The sequence below is a fragment of the Pleurodeles waltl genome, chromosome 2_2 (assembly GCF_031143425.1).
Source record: "Pleurodeles waltl isolate 20211129_DDA chromosome 2_2, aPleWal1.hap1.20221129, whole genome shotgun sequence".
In the NCBI taxonomy this organism is placed as follows: Eukaryota; Metazoa; Chordata; class Amphibia; order Caudata; family Salamandridae; genus Pleurodeles; species Pleurodeles waltl.
This window is the reverse complement of record NC_090439.1, coordinates 66,293,238-66,320,317: the sequence shown is the minus strand read 5'-3', so window position 1 is coordinate 66,320,317 and position 27,080 is coordinate 66,293,238. Positions and strand designations below refer to the sequence as shown.

General features: G+C 44.6%; 1 protein-coding gene and 1 long non-coding RNA gene across 3 annotated transcripts in view; one reads left to right on the top strand and one right to left on the bottom strand.

Moving 5' to 3' along the window:
• The window catches only part of AHRR (aryl hydrocarbon receptor repressor), an 837,654-nt gene extending 834,813 nt beyond the window's left edge, over nt 1-2,841 (bottom strand). For both annotated transcript variants that reach the window (XM_069219459.1, XM_069219460.1), the window contains exons 1-2: nt 2,474-2,841; nt 246-318 (exon numbers count right to left, since the gene is read on the bottom strand). In XM_069219459.1, coding sequence (XP_069075560.1) covers nt 246-307 — 62 coding nt within the window. In that variant the 5' untranslated portion in view covers nt 308-318; nt 2,474-2,841. The remainder of the gene's footprint in view (nt 1-245; nt 319-2,473) is intronic.
• The window catches only part of LOC138280188 (uncharacterized), a 381,461-nt gene extending 377,100 nt beyond the window's left edge, over nt 1-4,361 (top strand). Inside the window, exon 4 of the long non-coding RNA XR_011200879.1 lies at nt 4,081-4,361. This is a non-coding gene — a long non-coding RNA (uncharacterized lncRNA). The remainder of the gene's footprint in view (nt 1-4,080) is intronic.
• The last annotated feature ends 22,719 nt before the right edge of the window (nt 4,362-27,080 follow it).

Here is a 27,080-nt window from a genome sequence, read left to right as displayed (position 1 = left end):
AGTGCAGCCCTGCAGGCCGCGCCTTTCAGTAACGTCAGGCTGAGGCGCTCCCCTCAGCGCTACGTGCCACCTGCTTTCGCTCTGCAGATCATTGGGTAGGAGGAGGCATGGAAAAGTTAAAAAAAAACGCTCTTAAATGTATAAATGCGTCCATCTTTCTGCGGGTCGCGCGGCCTAGCCCGTTCCCACCAACCTTCCCTCTGCACTCAAGAGAAACCAGAAACAAATGGTGGCTGGGACTTAACTGTTTCTGCACCGGCTTCCGTCGCTTCCGGCCGGCGTACATGCACTCTCCCGGAGGGATCATTGTGTGGAAACCTAGAAAGCAGAGGCAACAGGTGCATGTCAGACATTGCCGCCCGTCAGACCTGGGCATGGGGGAAGGGAGTCGGGAACACTGCACTACCACACCTGAGTCACACAGTTTAACATAAGCAACGACCTCATCTTTATTTTATTCATCTGATGTGCAGCTTGCGAGGTTACAACATTAGGGCCAGAAGATGACTACACTTTATTAGCTTAAGTTTCATTTTGTGAAATACCCGTCCGTGGACTAAAATGATTTCTTTTTTTAAATAAGAACCAGCACTTGACTGATAACAACCTTAATCATACACCATAAGGCAGAGGCTGGTAGAGTACTACACAAAGCCCAACTTTTGTGGACCCCAGGTGCTTATCTGCGTATTTGGCACCAAAACACCTATGGCACGAGAAATACAATTAACTAGCCACAGAAAGTACTCTGTTAATGGCTCATGGAGCCTAAGGCTAACACTTATTTGTTTGTATACTGCCTATAGAAAAGAAATCATTTTAAGCTTCCCCTCACTTGAACTCGGCATTTCACATTAGTGATTGACTCTTGTGATTTACATGAAATAATTAACAGGGTCGACATCACCACATTTCTTATGGGATTTGAAATAGTTGTTTGTAGAGTAATATATTACCTATATACACATTTTGTCTATAGCAGGGCCTACCAGGTTGGCCACACTGTTCACGAGGCACAGCCACCTGCCTTACAAAGCCTAGAGATTAACAGATGTTGGTTGTGCATGGAAAATGAGAATGATTCCCTAAATTGAAAATAAAATAGAAAAGCGAACAAGAACATTTTAAGAACAAAATATCAAGTGTAACATTTGAAAAAGAAGAACTTATCACACTTGTGTTTTATGCTTTATGGCATCTCTGTATTGCATGTCAAACTGTATTTTATATACAGTGTTTTAGAAGTGTGACTTCAACTCCTTTAAAAGAAATCATAAGCAAGTAATGTATAAATAACTATACTCGTTGCTTCGGCCTCGTTGATTATGAGATTACCAGAGCCCTCTACAGCAATATTAGACTATATTACACGGTTACCATTATTCTTCCTAACTCTGTATTGATTGAGTTTGGGAGAGGGAGGTTGACAGAGAGAGAGAGGACATATACAAGGAAGAGTAGCTGATGAGCATTACCAAAACACCAAGATTACACTATAGGACCACATTACGCATTGGCATTTATGTATGTTTAATATTACAGGTTTATTATGGAGTACACACTTTAAATCACTGTGTTCTTTAAAGCCTAAGTAACAATGGGCACTGACCTGAATTAGAATGTTTACGTTTTGTTTACAGTTCATAAATACAATTGTTAATAAAACAATGGACAATGGGGAGAGAAGGGCCAGTGGATTTATGTGATTCTGTGGCTGCAGTGATTATTGCACAATAATCGATTTACTACATTTGCCACATACGTCACCACATAACTGGCATAATTTGCAGATTTCACAAACGTGTTGTTTCTAGCTAAAACAGCATCATATAATATTACAAGAACATGTGTGCACAATGTGGGTTTTTGCTGCATAATTCAGAAAATGGTACCACTTATTTCGGTCCTCCATGCCGCTTACTCCTAGTAGCGCAGACAACTGTAAAGCTCTGCGGAGTAGTTTGGGATGTCATTAGGATGACAGAATCTATGTTTCACACAAAACCATGAATATTTTCCCTGGTTCGCAGTTCTCTGATAAACACTGGTTTTTATACCACTGCAATTTGTGCATTGAAAGATGCTTCTAACACAAAAATACACATGCACAAAAGTGACTGGGATACTACTGTGCTTTGAGAAATGAAGGGATATAAATGTAGCAATTAATGTTAAACTTGGCATGAAGGGGCGACATGCATAGACGTGTACAACATTCGGCGAGTGCAACATCAGCAATTACAACATCAGCAATTCCACATAATTTACTCACTTTGAGGTTCAAAGTGTTAATTTGGCTTGAGTGACAAGTCTAGCATTAAAGGCGACATGCAAAGGAGTGTGCAACATTAGGTGGGTGAAACAACAGCAATTCCCCATCATTTACTCTATTTTAAGTTCAAAGTGTGAATTTGGCTTGAGTGACACTTGTCTTCGCGCTTGAGTTACACAAAGGGTACTTGAAGAAACTTACCCAAAGTGAAGGCAAATAACCTGGGAGGCCAAAATATCCGCCAGAAGATGAAAAAACGCTCCCACAAAAAGAACGAAAAAAGAAAAATACAATGAATGAACTTGAAATCCTGAAAAGGGTCTCCTGCCCTCGAGCGCAGGAAGGGGTTTGTCTAAGGGTGTTCTAATGCTGCCTGCTGCTCCCTCTGCACAGCCTTCCTCTTCTCTTCCCTGGGCAGCCCGGAACGGGACAGTTTGTATGTTGCAGTTGTCATTGCCCAGCTGCACAGCGCACTGATTCTCATCTCACTGCTGGGGTTGCTTTTTTCACTATTCGATGAGTCGCTCTCACTTCCTTGTAATTCAGGTGACGGATTCCAGAGTGAATGACAACCGCAGGCTGTTCGCACGCGATCCTCTGTTTATCTTTGTCCGGCACTTACGGGCCGGGGGCGGCAGATGGCGCTAAAGAGCTGGAGCAGAGTCAAAAACTTAGAAAGAGAAAAACGGCGACTAATAGGCTTTCAAATGGCCCCGAGTGCTTAATTTGTGCTATGGTCTCCAGTGGCGTGATTGTTGGGGACACGTACGTATTACCATCATCAGACTTGGGCCCGGAGCAGGAAACAGCAGGGCAGAAATAGAAAGATATATTAGGAAAGAAAGAGGAAGCAGTGATAAATACCCTGAGTGAGGTGGACGGACAGGGAAGGGTATTGGAAGAATCAAGGGGTAGAATCATGACTAGATTGTCTTTGCATTCGCAGTTCTGGCATTCGACAGTGCTGGGCTAATAAGAACTTCTGTGCGCCCCTTCACCTTTTAATATGTACAAATTAAGCGCAGACTGCCGCGTGCCAGCTTAACCGCTGCCGAGCCGTCACAGCTCCGCCTCGACTTCTTACAAAGCACTTTCTGTTTCTCTTCCTCCGAGAGCGCGCAGAACTAAATCTCGTTGCACTTAGCTGCATTCTTAACTCTCCATCTCGTCCCAAACAAGAGACGTTCAAAACGTCTGCTATCCCGCGTGTCTTCTCTCGGCTCTCTTCCGTCCATCTTCTCCAGCCGCTTCCAGCATGTAGGGGGAATTTTAAGACATGGGAAATGATTATGAACTTATAAGTTTGGTTGTGAGTGATGCTGATCGGATATGAATCATGTTTATTTGAGTTTCTACAAAGCTTGTGAATGAATCAACAGACACAGAGGTAACATACATGCCAATAGACCCGATTCGAGCGGGAGACTCCCGATTTTCAAAGCCAAAAATGGCTTTATTTTTTGCTGCCTCCCGCCTGAAATTGCCTCTTGTACAATAGAAGTCAATAGGGGAAATATATTCTCCCGATAATTTTTTTTTAAATCTCCCACTTTAGTCTTCTAAAATGTTGGCATGTATGGAGATAATATATGTTGGTTCAACAACATTTAACTAAATGTTTGTGATTACATACGGCGCATGGTATACACTGAAACTGTACAGCAGTGATGTTGATGCAAATATGTATTATCCTGATTGCCTTTAGGACCTTTGATATCCACTATTGCGAATGTTGTACATATCTGATCTGTATACTTGAGATTTGGATGTTTTTAATTGGATTTTTTTGTGTGTGTGTTTCTTTGCAGCCCCGATGAAGTCATTTTCAAGTGACAGAACTCATTAGCTGGGCAGACACATCGATTGTAACAAGAAAATAAGAAATTTGAAGAATAAAATCAGATTATTTTTACAACAAATTGTGATTGGAATTTATTTGATAGACTGTACACGAATTAATAGGTTATCACAACATCACGAACAGTTGGAAATTAAATTAATTGTATCTGGATAAAATGACCAAGGACTATACAAAATCTTGAGTGCTTCTTGATGTTTTTATCGTGTGCCTTAGTGTCCCTAAATTAAACTTATCAACAATTACTTGTGAAAAAAATAACATTTTTGTTCTCAAACAGTTTATTTTTCTCTCTTAACATATGTTTAAGTGAAGTTATCATTTATTTGCAAGGGCCTACATTTTTTTAGGAGGCTGGTGCCTGAGCTGATCATAACCTCCACCAGCACCACCCAATGCCAAACCATTCGATGCCAGAGCAACCCCCATAAGTCAGGGGTCTGGTGAGAGGTGGTTTCAATTGTACTTAAGTGACTGTGTTAGAGTCTTTCTTGTGTGATTAATTCACACATCTTGCTAGGCCCCCACTAATATTCAAGGTGCCTTATGTTCCTGCAGTGTTAAAATGTTTTCTCTGACATTTTGAGAATGCAAGTTATTAAGTGAAAATGTACAAATAAAATACCCGTAATTCCTATTGATACCTTTAATTGGACAAACTGCAAATGTAAAATGAAGTATGCACAAACAAGCCCCATACTGCTGAGCCATGTCTACCTTTGGCATCAAGAAAGGTGATGTGTGAATAGTCAGATGAGAAAAGTATTTCCCATTTTGCTTTAAAACATGGTGGTGTGTCAATAAAGATGTTGCTTTTCATTACTTTTTAGATGAGGGTACGCAGTTAACCTTAGAAATCTTTGATGCAACAATGTTAGTAATGGCGCCTCCTTGGCAGTCAGGTTGCACTCTGTCCAAGCAGAGACCCTCACTCTAATCAGGGCAATAGAGAAATACACTTAAGATAACCCCTGCTCACCCCCATGGCGAGCGTGCGTCGGAAAAAGCAGCGATGCATCAATTCCTTACACGCAAGTAAGGCCGTGCATCATTCCTTTTCTGGTCATTTTTCTCACCTGCAAGAGATCGATGCATCGATTTCTGGACGGGCAACCTCGGTTCCTTGCAGGTTCACCATGGTTTTGACGCCCAGCGACGATGCGTGCGAAATCCGGCTGCACAGTGATGAAGGACTGAGCTGCGTGGGTGATGCTTGATTTTAGCAGCTGCAAGTGGGTGTTATGCAGTTTTGCCAGTCGCCATGCAGGTGCTGCGTCCATTTCCCAGCTGTGATGCAAGTGGGGTGTCGATTTTCCAGCCACGATACAGGTGGTGCTTTGTTTTTACAGCCATGTTGCAGGTGGTGTGTCAAGTGTTCTCCTGCACGGCTCCTGTGGGTGGATTTCCACCTTGGTTCCACCAGCCTCACCTTTCAAGGGCCCAGAGCCTGGAGGGGGCACCACTTGGCAGGGTAGGAGTCTCAGCACATAGTCCAGGTGCTGGCAGAGGAAGTCTTTGATGTCCCTGAGACTTCAAAACTGGGGCAAGCTCAGTACAAGCCCTTGGAGACACTTCGCCTGTAGGAAAATACCACAAAGTCCCATCTTTGTCCTCTCTCAGACAGAAGCAGCAACTGCAGGCTAACCCAGTGTAGGAGGCTGGCCTGGCTTGTAGTGGGTACCAGAGGTACTTACACCTTGTGCCAGGTCCAGTTATCCCTTATTAGTGTAGAAGAGGTGTTTCTAGCAGCTTAGGCTGATAGAAGGTAGCCATGGCAAAGCAGCTTAGGCTGAACTAGGAGACATGTAAAGCTCCTACTATACCACTGGTGTCATATGCACAATATCATAAGAAAACACAATACACAGAAGTACTAAAAATAAAGGTACTTTATTTTTATGACAATATGCCAAAAGTATCTCAGTGAGTACCCTCAGTATGAGGATAAGATATATACACAAGATATATGTACACAAACCAAAATGATGCAGGTAATAGCAAGAAAAGTAATGCAAGCAGTGTAAAGTTACAATAGATTACAATAGGAGCACATAGGGGCAACACAAACCATATACTCCAAAAGTGGAATGCAAACCACGAATGGACCCCAAACCTATGTGAGCTTGTATAGGGTCGCTGGGACTGTAAGAAAACAGTGAGGGTTAGAAAAATAGCCCACCCCAAGACCCTGAAAGGTAGGTCTAAAGTGCAACTACTACCCCCAGAGAGCACAGAAGTTGTGATAGGGGGATTCTGCAGGAATACCAAACACCAGCAATGCAACAACAGTGGATTTCCGGACCTGAGTACCTGTAAGACAAGGGGACCAAGTCCAATAGTCGCGACCGTGTCGAGAGTGGGCAGGAGCCCAGGAAATGCCAGCTGAGGGTGCAAGGAAGCTGCCACCTATTGGAAGAAGCTTGGAGTTCTGCAAGAACGAAGAGGACTAGGAACTTCCCCTTTGGAGGATGGATGTCCCACGTCATGAAGAAGCTTGCAGACGTGTTCCCACGCAGAAAGACTCCAAACAAGCCTTACTAGCTGCAAGGGCCGCGTTAGGGTTTTTGGGTGCTGCTGTGGCCCAGGGGGGACCAGGATGTCGCCACTTGGATGAGGAGACAGAGGGGGTGCCCAGCAACGTAGGGAGCCCTCACAGAAGCAGGCAGCACCAGAAGAAGTACCTAAACAGGCACTTAGAAGAAACGTGAACCGGAGTCCACCTGAAGTCACAAAAGGGAGTCCCATGACTCCGGAGGACAACTCAGAAGGTTGTGCACTGCAGGTTAGAGTGTCGTGGACCCAGGCTTGGCTGTGCACAAAGGAAATCCTTGAAGAGTGCACAGGAGCCGGAGCAGCTGCAAATCACGCAGTACCCAGCAATGCAGTCTAGCGTGGGGAGGCAAGGACTTACCTCCACCAAACTTGGACTGAAGAGTCACAGGACTGTGGGAGTCACTTGGGCAGAGTTGCTGAGTTCCAGGGACCACGCTAGTCATGCTGAGAGGGGACCCAGAGGACCGGTGATGCAGTCTTTTGTTGCCTGCGGTTGCAGGGGGAAGATTCCGTCGACCCACAGGAGATTTCTTCAGAGCTCCTGGTGCAGAGAGGAGGCAGGCTTCCCCCAGAGCATGCACCACCTGGAAACAGTCGAGAAAGCCAGCAGGATGAAGCGATACAAGGTTGCTAGTAGTCGTCTTGCTACTTTGTTGCGGTTTTGCAGGCGTCCTGAGCAGTTAGCAGTCGATCCTTTGGCAGAAGGTGAAGAGGGAGATGCAGAGGAACTCTGCATTCGTTATCTGGTGAGATCCCCAAAGCAGAGACCCTAAATAGCCAGAAAAGGAGGTTTGGCTACCTAGGAAGGAGGATTGGCTACCAAGAAAGGTAAGAGCCTATCAGAAGGAGCCTCTGACGTATCCTGCTGGCACTGGCCACTCAGAGCAGTCCAGTGTGCCACAGACACCTCTGTTTCCAAGATGGCAGAGGTCTGGGACACACTGGAGGAGCTCTGGGCACCTCCCCTGGGAGGTGCAGGTCAGGGGAGTGGTCACTCCCCTTTCCTTTGCCCAGTTTCGTGCCAGAGCAGGGCTGGGGGATTCCTGAACCGGTGTAGACTGGCTTATGCAGAGATGGGCACCATCTGTGCCCATCAAAGCATTTCCAGAGGCTGGGGGAGGCTACTCCTCCACAGCCTTCACACCTATTTCCAAAGGGAGAGGGTGTTACACCCTCTCTCAGAGGAAATCCTTTGTTCTGCCTTCCTGGGCCAGGGCTGCCTGGACCCCAGGAGGGCAGAAACCTGTCTGAGGGGTTGGCAGCAGCTGCAGTAGAGACCCCGGAAAGGCAGTTTGGCAGTACCCGGGTTCGGTGCTAGAGACCCGGGGGATCATGGAATTGTCCCCCCAATGCCAGAATGATCTTAGACATGTCACATGGCCATGTTCGGAGTTACCATTGTGACGCTGTACATAGGTAGTGACCTATGTACAGTGCACGCGTGTAATGGTGTCCCCGCACTCACAATGTCCGGGGAATTTGCCCTGAACGATGTGGGGGTACCTTGGCTAGTGCCAGGATGCCCACACACTAAGTAACTTTGCACCCAACCTTCACCAGGTGAAGGTTAGACATATAGGTGACTTATAAATTACTTAAGTGCAGTGGTAAATGGCTGTGGAATAACATGGACGTTATTTCACTCAGGCTGCACTGGCAGGCCTGTGTAGGAATTGTCAGAGCTCCCTATGGGTGGCAAAAGAAATGCTGCAGCCCATAGGGATCTCCTGGAACCCCAATACCCTGGGTACCTCAGTACCATATACTAGGGAATTATATGGGTGTACCAGTATGCCAATGTGAATTGGTAAATTTAGTCACTAGCCTGTTAGTGACAAATTTGGAAAGCAGAGAGAGCATAACCACTGAGGTTCTGGTTAGCAGAGCCTCAGTGAGACAGTTAGGCATCACACAAGGGAACACATCGAGGGCACATACGTATGAGCACTGGGGCCCTGCCTGGCAGGGTCCCAGTGACACATAGACTAAAACAACATATATACAGTGAAATATGGGGTAACATGCCAGGCAAGATGGTACTTTCCTACACCCAGCAAAGCACACTCACAGGCAAAGGGGCAGTACTGCTCCTCCAGCTCTTCAGCTCTTCTCCTTGGCTGAGGTTCCTCTTTATTCCAGAAGTAATCTAAAAATCTGGGGTTTTGGGTCCACTACTTTTACCCCTTCTGCCTTTGAAGTAGGTACATTTCAAAGGAAAGTCTCTCTTGGTCACAAGATCCTGCCTTGTCCCAGCCTGTCCCCAGACATACACAAGGGTTTGTATACTGCATTGTGTGAGGACAGGCAAAGCACTTTCAGGTGTGTCAGCTCCTCTCACGCCACCTTAGCCCAGGAGACTTATCAGGATATGCAGGCTACACTGCAGCTCCCATTGTGTCACTGTCTAGAGGGAATTCACAACAGCCCAAGTGTAGGTCTGACCCAGACGTGACATACACAAGCAGGCAGAGGCACAAAATGGTTAAGCAAGAAAATGCCTAGTTTCTTAAAGTGGCATTTTCAAATTGACAATCTAAAAAACAACTTTACCAAAATATGTATTTTTAAATTGTGAGTTCAGAGACCTCAAACTTCATATCTCCCTCTGATCCCAGAGGGAAACTGCACTTAAAAGATATTTAAAGGCAGCCTCCATGTTAATCTATGAAAGAGATAGGCCTTGCAACAGTGAAAAACGGATTAGGCTGTATTTCACTGTCAGGAAATGTAAAACACATCAGTCCATGTCCCACCTTTAACATACACTGTACCCTGCCTGTGGGGCTACCTAGGGTTTACCTTAGAGGTGCCTTACATTTAGAAAAAAGGAGGGGTTGGGCCTGGCAATTGGGTACACCTGCCAGGTCGAATTTGCAGGTTAAAACTGCATACAGACACTGCAGAGGTAGGTCTGAGCCATGTTTACAGGGCTACTTGTGGGTGGCACAATCAGTGCTGCAGGCCCTCTAGTAGCATTTGATTTACAGGCCCTCGGCACACAGAGTGCACTTTACTAGGGACTTACTAATAAATCAAATATGCCAACCATGGATAAACTAATCACCAATACAATTTATACAGAGAGCATATGCACTTTAGCACTGATTAGCAGTGGTAAAGTGCCCCGATTCCTAAAGTCAACAAAACTGTTCATAAAAAAATAGGAGAAAGGAGGCACAACATTTGGGGATGATCCTGCAAAAAGGGCCAAGTCCAACAAACAACATGTAGAGAAATACAATGAAATGGCCATGACTCAGCTATTGCAGCAAAGAAATCATTCAGTGCTCTCCGAATGTACTTCCATCCTCCCAGTGATTTAATGTGCAGGTAATGCCACTGCTGAGCTTTGGCAAAGCAAAACAAGCATTGGCAAAGCCATCAGGTTAGTTCTTCGTGTGCTAAAGCAAGCAAGCGAAGGCATGCACAAAGGCTGTTTGCATGCATGCGAGAACATTATTTGATGCTTGGGACAAGCGAGCTTTGACATACAATGTCATGTCCTTCCTTTCCCCCCTGACACTTATACTAAATAATCCAGTTCTTACACCGTCTCAATAGAAGTCAGCTCTTCATGGCTGTCCTTGTTGGACTGTTGGCAAACCTATAGATTTTTGGAAGTACCAATTAATCTGATACCAACAAGCCCACCATTGGATTTTCTGGCAAAATGTCAAGAGGTAGCTGAGTGACGTTGACTCAGGAGGTAACACTGCTGACCACATAAGGGTGGGTGTCTATCCTAAATTATCCTTGAAAGGAGAAACCCTGGAAGCACATGGCTAAGTGGGAAAGGGGTCCGAATAAAGAGATACCCAATGAGAGGTGGGAAACCCTTTGGAGGGCTATCCATAAAGATTGGTTTATCATTTCAACACAGAGTCTGCCTTGAAAATCATGAAAGGGGGGTAACTTACTCCTGATAAATTCCTGTTCCTGCTTGAACACCAACCTACCACAAGACAGGGCTTATGCATGCCCGAATTTGAGGAAGCCCCCCATTAGAAGTCGAAGCTGATATATCAATTGCTACTAATGAGCCAGACTTACACTCATCACATAATCGAAAGAACGAGGCAACCCCACATGACACACCTGGTGCTGGAGAATTTGGGAGCCAATAGTAGTGGAGAGGCTATTTGCACATGTAGCCAAAGGGAAGGACATTTTTTTGGCAGTTTGGCATTCTATCTTAAGATATATGGAAGGAAATCAGAGAAAGATGACCCGTCCCCTAAATTTAGAGCTGTCAGAAAGTTCGATTAAGTGTTTGGTTGTGGACCTGACATAAAACTTCAATGGTACCTTGAAGGGGTTGATATCTCAGCAGAAGGATGTGCTATTGTTCCTATATGATTCCTACTACTCATGTGAGGAGGGGACTTTCAATTTTAAGTAGTAACACCAGCATGATAACCAAGACTGTATGTCCGATCCTTCCTGCAAGTGACATTTTGCAGTACTTGGTGTATGTTGCTGATATCTATGTACCACTTGAAATGCCATCAAAGAGATGTTTTTTAAAGTGTCATGCCTTGCAGGCACATGCACAGGACTGAGATCAAGGAGTAGTTTGGTATATCAAACAACTGCGCGATGATCGCCAGCCAAAACTGCTGTATCGGCCTTCTGTTCCACTGCATTTGCTTGTAGGTATTACATTTAGTGCAACTGGGGCTATGGTCAGGTTGTATCCTGTGCATTACTTGGGGTGTCATACATGTTTTTTGCGGATGTAGCAATAATGTTTCGACTTAAAAGGGGTCTCTCGTCTGTAAAGTTCCTGGACCTAAGGGACACACTTTCACTCCCATTTTGAGAACATGGTCCATCTGATGTGGCTTCAGCTCATGATTTACTGCATGTTGCTATGCAGTGGCCAGCGTGTTGGCAGCTGAACTCCAAGCAGGGTCTCAGTCCAGGGTAAATGGCGCCACCATGAAGTTATCACCCTTCGCTTAATGTAGAAGGGGCCTTTGCTTTTTCAATGCTCAGGGATCAGAGTTGTGGCAGCAAAGATCAGTGTTCAACATGCCCCCTGAATCAATGCCCTCCCATAAAGCATTGGAGCAACACTCCTGCTCTCAGTGTTACATTGTGATGGCCTAAAAAGCATGGCTCTAGGTGACACATCTCCTTCCATAGAAGGATATGGCTGTATCATGAGCACATTCAGCACCAATGTGCAGGCCCCGAAGGAGTCAGTCTGTCAGCTTTGCTGAAACTGCACTGCATACACCAAATAATATAACTCAAAAAATCTAAGAGTTGTTGTTTGAGCTGTGCACAGTACATCTCAGTGTTTCCTAGCATGTGCTGTTGTGGCAGGTGCACTGACACAGAACGTGTTCATGATGATACAGCCCAAGCATCACGGAGTTCAACATTCAACCCTACTGCCTGGATGTCAAAGTTAAGCTTATAAATTATAGTGCTGAAGCAAGGCTTTACACTCGGCAACGTCACCCATTCAAACCACTGTGACCACATTTAATGCAATCATAATGAGCTGTGCTCATTCTTTCTCTCAAGACAGGAAATACACTAGCATAGAAAATGCTTTGCACACTGAAAGTTAAAGTACCTTGTACAACTCTCCCACATGCCCAGTAGGAGCACAGTCCCTGTACTGCTTTGAAGTAAAAAAGGCCTACATGCTCGGCAGAAGTCAATGCTTGGGAGCCCTCGGACTGGCTTCTAAATAAACACAAAACCTCACAGCCATAGCCAAATAATGTAAAATAAACTTCATTCATGGTGTGATAGTCACAGGCAAACAATCCAAGTCATGCTCCAGTTTCTTTATTATGTTAGCGGCTGCCTTACAAAGCAGAAGAGTTTGCTGTCCCCAAAGTGCCTATGGCCAATAGCATGCATATTAATTCCTTAGCAGGCTTCTCTATTGTGACTAGACGGGGAAGGTTTACACCCATGTTAGTAATACTACATTTATTAGCCCAGTCCCTTATTGGTATATTGGGGCAAAGGACAGGGCAGTGCCACACTGGCTTGTAAAAACAGAGTACTGAGCGACACACAGCATGTATCTCATGTCCTAAGTATGCAATCTTCTTTCAGATGATTAGAGCAGCAACAACGTGTGTTAAATTACCACCTTTAACCTGTTATATCTTGCAATTATACTTTATTGAGGGACTGATGCACAAACATATCTCCATCCATGCAAACCTTAAAGAAGTTAAAACTAGACCACTAAACGCTGGGAAATGAGTCAAGGATGGAAGTAAGGAAAATAATGAAACATTACTTGAAAGATCAGATTCAAGGTAGGGTACAGGGAAGGGCAATAAGAGCACGTAGAAGAAAAGTAGACTTAGCTATAGGAATTAATGAAAGCAGAAAGGAAATAAAGGGGGCATTCTTTTTAGGCATTGTAAAAACATGAACCCTGAGATTCTTTTCAGAGCAAAAAAGAGTTGCACTAGTAACCACTGATTTTTCTGATAACATTGAGAAAAACTGAAAAAAAACCATCAGAATTTCCAACAAATTGAAAGTGAAAGTAAGTATAGTTATGCAATCACTAACAAATATAATAGGAAGTGACTCATATTTCTGATAGAGATTTCTAGCCATAGATTCTTCAAATATTTGAATAATATACCCAAGACATCAGACTGGATCTGGAAACTTTTCAGCAGTACCACTGTGTGCCTGTAGGTGCCACCATGCAGCTCTGCACTGATGCTGTTCCACTCTGGAATGGCGAGCAGGGACTATATAGGTGCCTCTCCCGGTGAGTGACCCTTACCTTGATTAAAAAAAACATTCTTTTCAATGTCCAAGGGACATGTCACCTCCCAAAACAATAGGTTCAAGTCCTGTAAGGACAGTTGCAAATAAGTGTCTGTGACAGATTCTCATCAGATTCATCTGCTGTGCCTGTGGTCAATCACATAAACCAAGTTTGCAGTTCCGATAATCCTGATAAGCAAGACCCACTTTGAGGGTTTAAATGCTCCTGAAAGGTCACAGAGCATCCTTTTTAGGATGCACAGGACCTCACCCACCGAAGTGGCATGCTTCAACATAGGGCTATACTTCTTGTTGACTGATCCTGCAATGCCCAACAGGCCCCTCTTGCTAGAGATATTTTTCATGTCAGAAATGAAGAGCTTCAGAAGGTCAGGCACGTGCCCTTGAGAAGTGTTTCAATATATGTGATGGTAGATTGGTGAGCGGAAGGATAATCACTTAAAATGAACTAAGGACATCAAAAACTAAGTTGTGTTTATTTAGGTATCCTTGTTAAGGTTAAAATCAAAGTGATTGAACCAAGCTGCAAATTATGTTCCTTTGGATGGTAGTGCAGTCGGCATGTTTCTTGCCCAGGTGTCTCCCCAGGGATCAATGACAATTTATCAGGACCAATTAGACAGTGCCTGTGGTCAAGCCAGGACTCTAAGGTCTGCAGTTACCGCATGAACCCAAAGGCCATTCGAGGCCAAGAGGCAAAACTCTTCAGCACCAAGCACTGGAAGACTCCAGGACAAGATTGATCCAAGTCAGAAGTTCGGTCCCGTTCGAGATCCAGAAGTCATAGGAGTTGCTGCAGAGGCCATTTAGATCAAAGTCTTTGTGTAAGTCAAAGAAAAAACTGAAGAAATCTAAGTGGTACTCTGTCCTTTCTCACTTTTCACACTCCCCTGAGAAAGTGCAAGGGTGGCACAATGCGTCACGTTCTCACTCCCAAAGGCGTGCGACTTCGGAGCCAATCCAACAACTTGTTCTGGCACAACATGAGTTTTTGGAGCCGCCTGCCACTCCCAAACAGATCAAAGGATTCTGCGAGGCCATGCTGCAACTCTTTGGATCCTTGTTGACTCCCTCTGGCACGCCTCTGGATCTCAAGGAGCCGACAGGTTATCCACATGTATTACCACAGGCGAGTTCACCCTTGGCACTAACTGGATCCTCCGAGCCTCCCCATGGGCCACCTCTAGCTTCTCTCTCGACCCCATCTCCTGCTCCGTGGTCCACACACCGGTTCCCATTCCTCCGATGCCAGCTCCATCAAGGCAGGGTGGGATGGCGAGGACCTAATTGTCCATTCTAACACCAAGTCGACACCAGTTCAGCTTCAACCAAGGCTGTGCTCTGCCACCCTGCTTTCTTCACTTGATCTGCCTCCACCAGACAAATGCATATCCTGCATTTCCTGCTCAGCACAGATTCAGACAATGATTACAATGCGGAAGATGAGACTGGCCATCCTTATTACAAATGGAATTGGTTTGACAACCTGCTAGAGGCTAGTGACCTTGATACCTTCCCTGAGTCGGGACTCCTCTCACCCCCTGATGCAGCCACTGAGGAGAGTGCTTCTTACTCCATGGTTATGCGTAGGATGGCCAAAGTCTTGACCATCAACTCCATGCCTTAGAAGTCAAGAACTATGTTCTTACAGAGGTCCTTAGCTGGGGTAAACATTCGGTGAGCCCCACTTGCCTTTTAACAAGGACCTTACAGATACTTTGTTGGGGGCATGTGCCAAATCTAGCTCCTGCCCCACCATTCATGACACCACCACCCGGCCCTGGCAACCTTGCATTTGTATCTCAGTACCCCTCTCCTGAAAGTTTGGTGACTCCAACACGTTCACTACTACTCCCCGATCAGGAGTCAAAATGTCCAGTCATTCCTCATGGACATGCTGTTTAATTGGACTAGCCTGTTTGGCAAAAAGTTAGATTCTGCTTTCTAGTAGTCCAAAGAGAGCAGGGCCATGGCACATTGCCTAGACTTGTCTTTCTAACCTTGCCAACACTTCTTTTGTTGCTTTCGAGTGAATGCTCCCTACTGCCAGCCAACCCAACCTCAACAAAGCAGCTAGCAATTTTGCAGTCCAGGCCGGGGTGCCCACAGCCTCTGCAGTAAAGGTCATCAGGCCATCCAGCCTATTAGCCCCCTGCAGCCACACCTGCCAAACCTCTACATCCTACCTTTTATAAAGCAGAGCCACCCTGTGAAAGGCCAAATCTGATGAATTTTGTTGGGTTGGCCAGCCATAACATTGGACAGGCAGGTCCTGCAAACTATTTGGAAAGTTTCTCCTCTACCTTGCCTTTCCACACTGCCACATCTTCTATTGTCCCCCCAATGACTGACAGAGGACTATTTCTCTGTTTTGCAACAGGAAGTGCAAACTCTTTTGGCCAAGGGGACTATTGAAACAATGCTCATGCCAGAAGAAGGACATGGTTGTTATTCCCACTACTATCTGGTGCCTAAAAAAGGATTTACTTCTCCCTTTGGAAATAGGTGTTACAGGCTGGGATGGATATCCTCCCCCATCCTCTGCAAATGCTTTGAAGGGCACATATGGTGCCCTCCTTTCATAAACCAGTCTACACCGGTTCAGGGACCCCTTCTCCCCTGCTCTGGTGGGAAACTGGACAAAGGAAAGGGGTGGTGCCAAGAGCTCCTCCAGTGTGTTTCAGACCCCTGCCATCTTGAATCCAGAGGTGTGGGGGACACTGGGGGCCTCTGAGTGGCAAGTGCCAGCAGGTGACATCAGAGACACCTCCTGATGGGTGCTTACCTGACTAGGTGGCCAATCCCCATCTCAGGTCTATTTAAGGTCTCTCCTGTGGGTTCTATTCAGATTCTGCTTGCAAGTTTCCTTCAGGAATCCTCTGCAACAACTTCAGACTCTTCTGACCTCGGATCAACCGCAGCCTGCTCTAAGAAACGCTGTAACTGCAACAAAGTGTCTACAAGAGACACTTTTCTTCAGCAACCTCAGCTCCAAGTCAGCAACTGCAACAGTTTCCACGGTGTGCATGCTCTGGGGACTCCCTGTCTTCATCCTGCACCAGAAGGACAGAAGAAATCTCATGTGTAGTGACGGAGTCACTCCCCTGCTCAAAGCAGGCACCTTCCAAGGTGACAACCGGTACCCCGGGACTCCTCTCACAATGACGAGCGTGCTCCTAAGAACACAGAGGGAAGACATCATTGACATAGGCTGTCCTGTGGCCCTGCTGACGCAATTTGGAGGAGGTAAGACCTTGTCTTCCCCAAGAACGATGGTATCCCTGGGTATTGTATCTTCTTCGCCTCCTAAAGGCCTCTGTGCGCTCTTTGCAAAATTCCTTCGTGCACAGCCTGGCCCATGTCCCCAGCACTCCACCCTGCGTCACTCAACTCGCTGAGTTGTTCTCCGGCAGCGTGGGACCTTCTTTTGTAGTGCTGCACCTCCTTTGAACCGGATTGTGCGGCTTCTAAGGGTGCTGGCTAGCGCCCTGAGGGCTCTCTAAAGTGCTGAGAGCCCCCTCTTCCTCCTCACACAGAGTTGAGGCCCCCAGGTCCCTCGTGGGTCCATCCAGTGACATTTTGATGAAAAATGCACTTTTAACGTAGCCAATGCTTGTTGGCGCCTTCCAAAAAGAAATCTCATATGCAACGAACTTCATGCCGTGTGACATCTTTTGCATCTTGCAGAAACCCGCTGCCATCTTCATAGGGTGCATTTCTTCAGTCTTCATCTAACTGGGGACTCGTCTTTTTCAGCCTCTTCTGGGTTGGCGGGGCTCCTGTCCTTCATGGAATTTCTTTTCGACTTCTGGACTTGGTCCCCTTCCTTTACAGGTCTTCAGGTCAAATAATCCAGCAGTTGTTCTTTGCAGACTTGCTTGGCTGCTGGAAAATCCCAAAAACGAAGTGTAATGTGTCCTAAGGAAACTTGCAGTACTTTACTCCTGCTTTTCTGGGCTCTGGGGAGGGAGTAATTTACTTACCTTTACTGTATTCTTACTCTCCCAGTGATTCTGCACATACTACACTTGTCTGACACTTGAATGACGCTCATTGCTCATGTTTGGTGGAACCAGGATAACATCAAATTGAACCAGGCCTTTTAGCTCTTCAGAATTGATGAAAACAGCGCTTCTTTCGATATAAAGAGGCATTTTGGCATAATACAAACTAATCAGTTTCATGCCCCATTGAAAAATATTTATATGTTTTTTTTTTATTTAGTGTAAGTGACCTCCACTCTCCCATCCCCACCACCACCACTAGCAGCTGAAACAATTTCTAGCAGTTTCTGTATTTTGCTAAGCATGCGATGTGTGGTTTCTGCATTTGTTCTGACACACGACGAAAGTGTGAACTGAAAGCAGCCAGCACCCTATGTCTATAATTTCAGGTCGGTGGATAAGAGGAAAAGCCTCGGATGCATTTGTAATGTCTGCAAGATAGCTCAGTAGAGTTAGATCCACACTGCTCAGATCAAGGTGTAATATGTAGATTCGGATTTGAAACCCTATGGAGATGGGAATGAGTGAGACCTTTTTTCCTTCCATTACGGGTGAAATTAATGCATTTCCAGTTGATTATATTGGAGAGATTCCTTTTTGATTTACGTGCTGACTACTTAGAGCTGAGAGACACACCCTAATTTCTGCAGCATCAGTACTGCATTTTACCTGTGGCTAATAGTTGCACATATTCTTTAGAGCACAAAGAAACAACAAAACTGATATTATGATCTGATAAAAAAAATCACTATGTGGAAAAAACACGTTAACCAGGAATTATGAATCCGTTCACTTTGTCTTGAGAGTTATCCAAGTGGTCATTTCATAACAATTGCGTGGTTTTCAATTCTATCTACCAACCTTGTTGTACTTAAGTTGGCCCACATTTGTAGTTTTGAAATTAAATGAACACACCCTTTTCATTTGCACTTAATTTTGTACATCACCAATATGACCTGGTTTCAGACACAAACACAGAGATCGCATTCTTTCTAAACAGTAGGCAGATATGATGGGCGTATTCTGATGAAAAACAACACAGTGGCACTGTTCTTAGCTGAGATCTGTGCCAGAGCTATGCTACCGGTGAAAATCCTCATTAACCAAGTGTTGGCCTTACTTAGAAACAGAAACTCGAAATAGTATGTTTGTCGAAAACAGAATGAGGCATGATAATCTAATACAGTGTTTCTTAACCTTATGACTTCTGTGGACCCCTACCTTATCATTGCTAGAACCCGGGGACCACCTCTGAATCAATGGAATCTAGAACCCAGGCCTAAACATTGTCGATGATTTGAACAGCAAAAAGATACACATAAAATACAGAAACAAGCATTCAGTAAACATATACACAAACCATAACACATTTTATTTAATTTTTAAACAAATATAAATAAAAAATATACATTTTCATAGGAAGGTTGGAGCTTTTGTAAATCCAATTGAAGCCACACATCGCCCATACTATATTCAGTTTGATGCACCTGCACTGCACCCAAGAATCAATCTGAAGATACTCATTTAATTTTTGGCTCCAATTTCAAATTCCTTGACATTGACACTATGTTATAAGATTTCCCATTGTATATTTAGCCACTTTATTTATATAAACTTTATTAATCTGTTAATAATATTTAATTTTCTAAGCAGTCGTGGACCCACTGAGGAGGCTTTGCAGCCCCCAGGGGTACCTGGACCACAGATTGGGAACCACTGATCTAGCATATTTTCTTGGAAGAGGTAACTTTTGAAATTTAACAGTTTTAACAGCTAAAGGACAGGATTAAGGGTGGGTCAATACAGATTGCCAGAGATTGCCTCAATGAAAACCAGGCCTCTGTGGCCCCTTCTGAACTAGAGATCTGTATAGGAAGGTCCTTCAGTGCTAAACAATGTAAAGCTCTTCTGTGCAGTATTTGTCATCAAATTCACAAAACGCTCTTTCTGGTAGTGACTGTCTATGAAAGATGTATGTGTCTATGAAACTAGTTTGTCTGGGAGGAAGGTAGTGTACGCAGGTTGACAAAAACAGTTTGAAGCTCACTCACTCACCGCCTGATGTTATGGCGATGAGGAACACTATCTTGAGGGTGAGGAACAGCTGTGAAGCTTCTCAAATTGAGTGCAGAGAATTGTGAGGACCAAGCTAAGGTCCCACTGTGGCATCACAAAGGCAGAGGGAGAATACAAATGTTGTAAACTATGAAAAAACGCCGTACAACTGGAGACTTAAACAACGAGGGCTTATCTGGCAATTGTGAAAAAAGACTGAAAAAGCTGAAAGATACCCTTTACCTCTGCCCACAGCAAAGCCTTGCCAGGCAATGGACAAAAGAAACAAGAAAATGTCAGATATATTCACCTGGAGGGGTCAGTCTGCTGAGCACTGCACCAAGCCACAAATGTATCCCACCAACAGGCGTATACAGCTGTTGTTGAGGGACGCCTGGCTGCCAAGATGACATCATCCACCACCACAGGAAGGTCAAAAGTGTTCAACAGTTGCCACTCAATCTTCAATCATGAAGTTGGATACTGCAAAGGTTCAAGTGCAGGACCCTGTTTTGTTGCTGCTAGAGCACGTCCTTCCAGAGGGACCACCTCATCAGAGGACAGATGGTCAAGCCCAGGAGTTCTGGATCCAATACTCTCTGCTCCCAAACTGGTCCATTTAGAAGGACCTGGGTCTGGTCGGTTCTGATCTTCTTGAGAACTCGTTCTTTGTGATGGCAAACAGTTTGAGCCAAAGTTCTCTCCATTTGTGGAAAAGACCTAATGCCACCTCCACCTGTGACAACAGGAGACTTCAAGTGTGTTCTCTATTCAAGGAGCATAGGTATTACCGAGAATTAGAGTTCGAGTGTGCAGAATGAAAACAATGCAAATTGAGGATCTTAGTGTATTTTGCACCGTACTAGACCACTCCACGTGGTGGAAGCCTCTGTGCCAGCAAAGTGCAAATGCCCATATTTAATAAGGTTTTGCATCGCCCTTGGGGAAGGACAACACAAAACATAAGTGAGAGTTATCAAGGCACGCAAGCACTGGCGCAGTGCGGGGGGCTGAGCACCAGGGGGGCACCTCATCTCAGTTCACTGTGCACGGGCACAGGCCCCTGACTGGGTCCTGGGGGTAGGGGACCTCTCCAGGTACTTTGCTTGTGTAGCCCTGCATGGCTTGATAAATCTAGAGTAGCGCAAGACAGCGCAAATCGCAAATCTGCGAAGGGGGGCATTCCTAGAGTGGAGGGTGGGTGTTCCCATGCATCCACCCCTAGATTTTTGTGCATTCATAGATTTACTATTAGCGGTGGAATTGGGAATGCATGAAAATGCTATGCTTCATCAGGTGAGACCTAACAAGGAGAAATATCTTTATTTCTCCTAATTTTTTACTCTCTGTATGTGCATTCTGCAGCACAATCAGAAAGAGGAAAATGCCTGTTAGGATTATTTTGATGCAGGAAGGTGCTCCTTCCTACACAAAGACAATCCTGCCTATAAAGCAGGCACTCTTGCAACATGACACAAGGATGACTGCCTTGGTGCTAGGCAGTCAGATTGCGCCACTGCTAGGAAAGGACTGGAATGAGCTGTATAATGGTAATACTGTGCATTCCTGCCCTTTCCCTTTCATGCCGTACAGCAAGATAGCTTGCTGCATTGCGCTGAATGAAAGAGTGATAAATCTGCCCCAAATCCCTCCCTGTGTCTGGTAGCCTGAAGCCTTGTACACTTATTCTGTAACACAATGCGGGAAACACTTTTTTAAACTTGAAAATTGTTGCACAATAAGGGCCAGATGTAGCAAAGGTTTTTACCCATTCTGTGCCTATGGGAAAAAGTGTTCCTACATATGGCCCTAAGTTATTAACCACCATCAAATTCTGCAAGAAGCACACACTAGTGCTCTGGATATCGCACCAGCAATCTTTGGGGTTAGTAGGGTAGAATTCAAGAAAAGGACAATAATAATTGCAACAAGTTTCCTCCTGTCAAGCAGGACTAGCCCAGGGTCAGCTCCTAGTTGAACTATGGGTAAGGGCCCCTGATTTTGCGGCCCACAAAGCAAACATAGTTAAACTTGGAGCTGATCATATAAATCCAGGTATTTAAATCTGAATACTGCAGCAAAATCTGTAGAGAAAATGTAACATTAGATAAGGCCTAGGACACAAATTACATTACCAGGGCCCACCAACTAATTTTAAGGCTTCATGTAAGGTGAAAAGGGCAGAGAAAAACTTAGTAGAAGAATTGAATGAAAGAAAAAATAAAGACTGATAAAAGAGTAAAGAAAGGAGAAAGAATTGCTTAGGAAAAGGAAGAAGAAATAGTTAGGCAGCTGGTAATACATCTGAAACTTAGCCTGGATTTGCAAAGGAGGGGAAATAAATGTGTGGTGAGAGAGAAAGAGCAGGTTCAAAGGACAGAGATGGTGGGTTGACATGATTGTGTACAAGAATTTAGAGGTATGGGTGGTCAAGTTATGTCAGGGAAAGAATCTTTTTTAAAGCAGTTTATTATGTGTAGGAAAAACGCTTGTTTTCAGCCTCTGGGAAATTGGGTTGGCAGTTGTTATTTAGTTTAATATTTCCCAAAGTGCATCATGTAGATTACGTAAATGATAGGTGTGTAAAGGTTCTTTGGAAAATGAAGCATATATATACCACAAGAAATACAACGCTAATAAATATAATAAATACAGAGTTTATGGTCATAAGGGCTATGGTACTGCAGAACAGGCTCGGTTTGGACATCTTAATAGCAAAAGAAGGTACACTCTGCTGCACACTTCATGCTCAGTAATGTTGCACGTACATGCATGATACAAGTAACAAGATTAACAAGTTCATAGCTGACAAAGGCAATACTGAGACGAGAACGGGAAGCTATGTGGAGCTCCCATCATGCTCTGTGGTTGAATCGCAGCCGGAGGACAGCATGATGGCCGGTCTGAGCCCAGCTTGGAGTGGCTCGGAGCAGCATTCAGGGCACTAGTAGCCACTAAGTCAAATCTATGCTGATCTGCACTGCGGTTTGTTTGCATTTACAGCGCTTAAAATCCCCGTATAATACAGCACCAGTACGAGCTTGGAACGCACATCTGAACTGAATCAAGCTGTGGTGGAGGAAATCAACTGTACCATGCAATGAGCAGATTACAGAAGGATTACGAAGTTAAAAGAGGTATTTGCGAGCGCATTCCCCCGCTCTCTCTCTGCACTTATCATAAACCCAAGCGCAACGGAATATGTTCATGCATTTATGCGCTTATGCAGAGGAATTGATCCGAGCCGCACAATCAAGTACTCCCCATCCAACAATTTATTGGCAGCAAAGGTGCCAGGTAGTCAGGGAAACTATTGCACTCCATGCCAAGCATCAGTAAGCATCCAGTGCCTAGCTTCTCTCAGAGAGCAAGAAGAGCGCATTAATATCAAGCAGCAACTAAAGCACACATGCCAAGACAGTTCAGAACACTTTAGAGACTTGCATTTTGGCGCTTTTTAAAAGTCCATCGTTTTAAGAGGAATGTCTGTAGAGCCTCGCCACTGCTGCCTTCAGTAGGTGTTCCTGGGTTTATTTTCAGTCGACTATAAAGCATTAAAAATCATGCTTCAACGTTTTGGTGTTGCACTGCTATCCAACTTTAAGCAAGTCATTTGACTTGGCAATATTTCAGACAACCAGCTTATCTCTTTAAGGAGCCCAAAGAGCTCATCTCTTATTTGTTTCCTGATACCCTCTTTGAGCTTGATTTAGGGGACATGTAGGGGTTGAAGCAGCCTGTGGGGTTGCTCTAAGCAGCCCTGCAGGTGAGTGAGGGACTGGAGGGGTAGCAGAAGTGGTCTATGTAGCACAGATGCGGCCTGTTGCACTCCAGCACCCCTCCGACGTCCCCCTGAAAGTCTCCCAAAGCAAACTATGACGCACATTACTCATAACGCCTCATTTAAGCCTCACACAATTGGCAAGGATCTAAAAGCCACAAAATTGAAGAATCTGACCCCTGCCACAGCAAGACAAAGAACAGGTCTTATCAAGGAAGTTCACCTAGAGGCCTCCTTAAGGGAATCAGAGGGGCTACATGAAAATTCAAATCTTCAAGCAACCCCTAAGGCGTCTCTCCCTACCAGCCCCGGTATGTTAAGACTACAAGACTCAGTGATGCCACAGACCTTAGGACCCCAACGATCAGGCAAGATTCTCTGGTGTACTACTGATCTCCTCTTGCCTACTGCTCTTCTTGCTGACCATTCCAAAGAGAAGCCCACGTATCCCTTGTTTTCAATGAGCAAATCTAAAGGGGCTGAGAAAGAGAGGATTATATCCCTATCCAATGGGTTATCAAGCAATTCGTCTATCACAAGTACAGTATCAGGTGACTCTTCAGGGAGGGATCTGTCGCATTCCTCCCTGAGCTTGATGTTGGATAGTGAATTTAACCCTATGCAGGCCTCTGCCTACTCATCTATTGCTCCATTAGTGAAACCTGTGATTTCTACTTCATCTAAGACACTGGAAAATATACCAGTCGAAAACATGCTCAATCACATTCTCAAGAAGCTACCTGATTTGAAAATCTCGCAGGAAGAGGCACACAGAAGGACCAACGAACAGCTGGCACAGATAAACGCTAGCATGTTACATCTTCCTTCTCATCTTTTTCAGGCGGAGCAGAGGGTTTCCGATCTGGAAGATGCGAAAAGCAAACGAGAAACCGGGACATCACAGATACAAGCTGAGCTCGAGGAGATTCAACTTAAATGTGACAAAGCGGAAAACAGATCCAGACGCTCAAACCTAAGGTTTGTTGGAATACCTGAAGATTATGAAGCAACATCTACAGTGACTAAGGTGATCTCAGATCTTATCTATAAGCACATCCTTCCTGATAGGGCTCAGCAAGTGCTGGCCTTACCATCATGTGGGCTCACAGGGTTCCAGCAGCAAGATCTTTGAACTCGAAATACCTGCGTACTATACTATTGAATTTTGTGGATTTTAGGATCAAGAAGCAGATCTTGTCACAGGCAATAAGAAATAAAACTTTCAACTCTGGGAGCAATTTCTCCTTTCGTGTTTTTCCTGAAATGTGTATAGCAGGTGCACAGTGTCGGTGAGAGTTCACTGGCCTTACAGATGACTTTAAGAGGTTTTAGGATCCGGCTGTCGTAGTCCAACTTTAAAAACTCAAGGTACTCTATAATGGTCAGGTCCACACCTTCCATGGAGTTCAGCAGGCGAGGGACTTCTTGTTGTTGCTCAAGAGTAATAATGCAAATAAGGATTGTTGGAATAAGTCTGAAGGCCCATGAAAAAGGTTGTGTGCATAATAAGCACTTAATGTTGACAGGGGTGGGAGGTGTGTTGGGTGGCGGGCCTATGGCGGGATGGGCTTCCTTGGGTGTGCTGAGGGTTGGGTCACAGTGGGTCACGGAGGGTTGGGTGTGCTGGATCGGGTGGGGAAAAAAAGTGCAGGTCTGGAGCAAAGCTATTTCTCTTATGTTCAGTGGTGTCTTCAAGCAGGTCTTCAAGCTTCTGGGTCAGGTTCAGCAGGAGAGGATCTTCCAATTGTGAGGCTACTAATAGGCTCAAGAAATGATAGTGGGTAATTTGGATAAAGTATCTAATCTGATGTTCTATAGAGCTTTTACGGCTGCCTCATGTAACACAAATGGGCTCAACAATTCAAATAAGTATAGAGCCATACTTCAGTGGTTAAGGTCCTCTTAAATCTCAGAAAATCCTAATTCAGAAAACACATTTTAAAAGGCAGGTAAATCCCCCAAGTACCCCTGCTTTTATTTTTCACTTCTTTCAGGCATCGGCCAGGGCACCAGTACGTGGGGTTACAGTGTTGTTAACCCGTGAATTTCAGCGAGAAGTCCATCAGGTATTTCGTGACCCCTAGGCCAGATGGATAGTAGTCTGTGTTAAAATAGAGACCCAATATGTCAATTTTACGAACTTGTATGGCCCTATAGAAGATCAGTCTACCTCCTTGCAAGGACTTTATGATCTTTTGATCACGATTCCGGGCCTTTTGCTAGACGGAGGTGATATAATACAAGATATGAAGCTTGACTCATCTCATAAAAATAGGTCTCAAAACAAAGCAAGAGCCTCACACTTTCTGGTAAAATGTATTTGTGATTTGGCTCTTCAGGACCCTTGGAGACTTCATCACCTGCAGGCCCAAGAGTTTACTTGTTTTCCTATAAGTTTAATTTGGTCTCAAGGATCGAGTTTTTTTCCGCTTCAATCTCTTCAGTATGGGATTTGTGTGAGACATTCATTAGAAGGGAAGCCATTTCCTATAAAGCACAACTAAATCAGTTAAGAATAGAAAAGAAAAGACAGCTATGCTCCAGCAAGAGCTCAATTAATCCATGCATGGCCACCAGGTTCTATATGATCAAGCCTCACAGGCCTGAATCCAGGAAGCTAGGTCCAACCTACGAGATCATTTTTTATCCCAGGAGGTAGCAAAGCAAAGCACATGCTTTCAACATTATTATGAAGAAAACAACCATGTGGAGAGGTTCTTGGCTGGTTTCCGTGAAAAAGAGACAAAATTCATCTTTCATCAAAGCCATATTTGATGAGGTCCAGGGGCTTATTATCAACAGGCGCGATGAAATAGGTAATGTTTTCATAGCACGTTATACCAAACTTTATAGTTCAACAATAGCAGTTCATGAGTAACACATAAAAGAATATTTAGATCTAGTCACTCTACCCAGTCTCAGTGATGAGCTTTAGGCATCCCTGTTACTCCCAATTAGGGTAAAGGAAGTAATTGAGGCCATAAAAAATTCTCCTAATGGGAATGTTTGTGGTGAAGATGGACTCCCTCCAGAGTTATATAATGCTCTCACAGAACAGATAACTGAGACCCTAGTTGCAATGCTCGTGGGCTAGGAAATTCCCAGTTCCTTTACTATGGTGGTGATAGTCAGTTTTCTTAAGAAGGGCAAGCCCAGGGAAAAACCTGACTCCTATCATCCGATTAGCCTCCTTAATAATAATTGCAAGTTATTTATGAAAATTTGGGCTGCCCGAAACACTCTGCTAGTTCGGGGCCTCGTTCATGGAGACCAGTGTGGGTTTTTGCTAGGGAGGACTATCTCCACTAATACTAACGTTTTGCCATTGATTATTTTTCAAAAAATAAAATCAAGGCTGCAGTAGTAATGCTTGATGCTGAGAATGCATTTGACCTTGTTCAATGGGAGGGTCTTTATATAATTCTGCATAGGTTCAAGTTCCCCCATGAGTTTGTGAACCTAATTTTAAATCTTTACCAAGGGGCATCAATTCACGAATAGCTGGTAATGTAGCGATACGCCGCAGGACTTGCCAGGGATGTCCTTTATCCACAGTTGTTTTTGTGCTATTTATTGAACCCTTAGCTGCTGCGTTGAGACAAGATGCATCAGTTAAAGCCCCTCTGGTAGTGTAGGAAAGTACCATCTTCCTTGGCAATTTACCCCCATTTTTACCTGTATGCCAGTATGTTTTTGCCTGTGTCACTGGGATCCCGCTGGTCAGGACCCCAGTGCTCATAATTTATGGTCTAATGTGTGGGTCTGTATAGTGCTTGACTG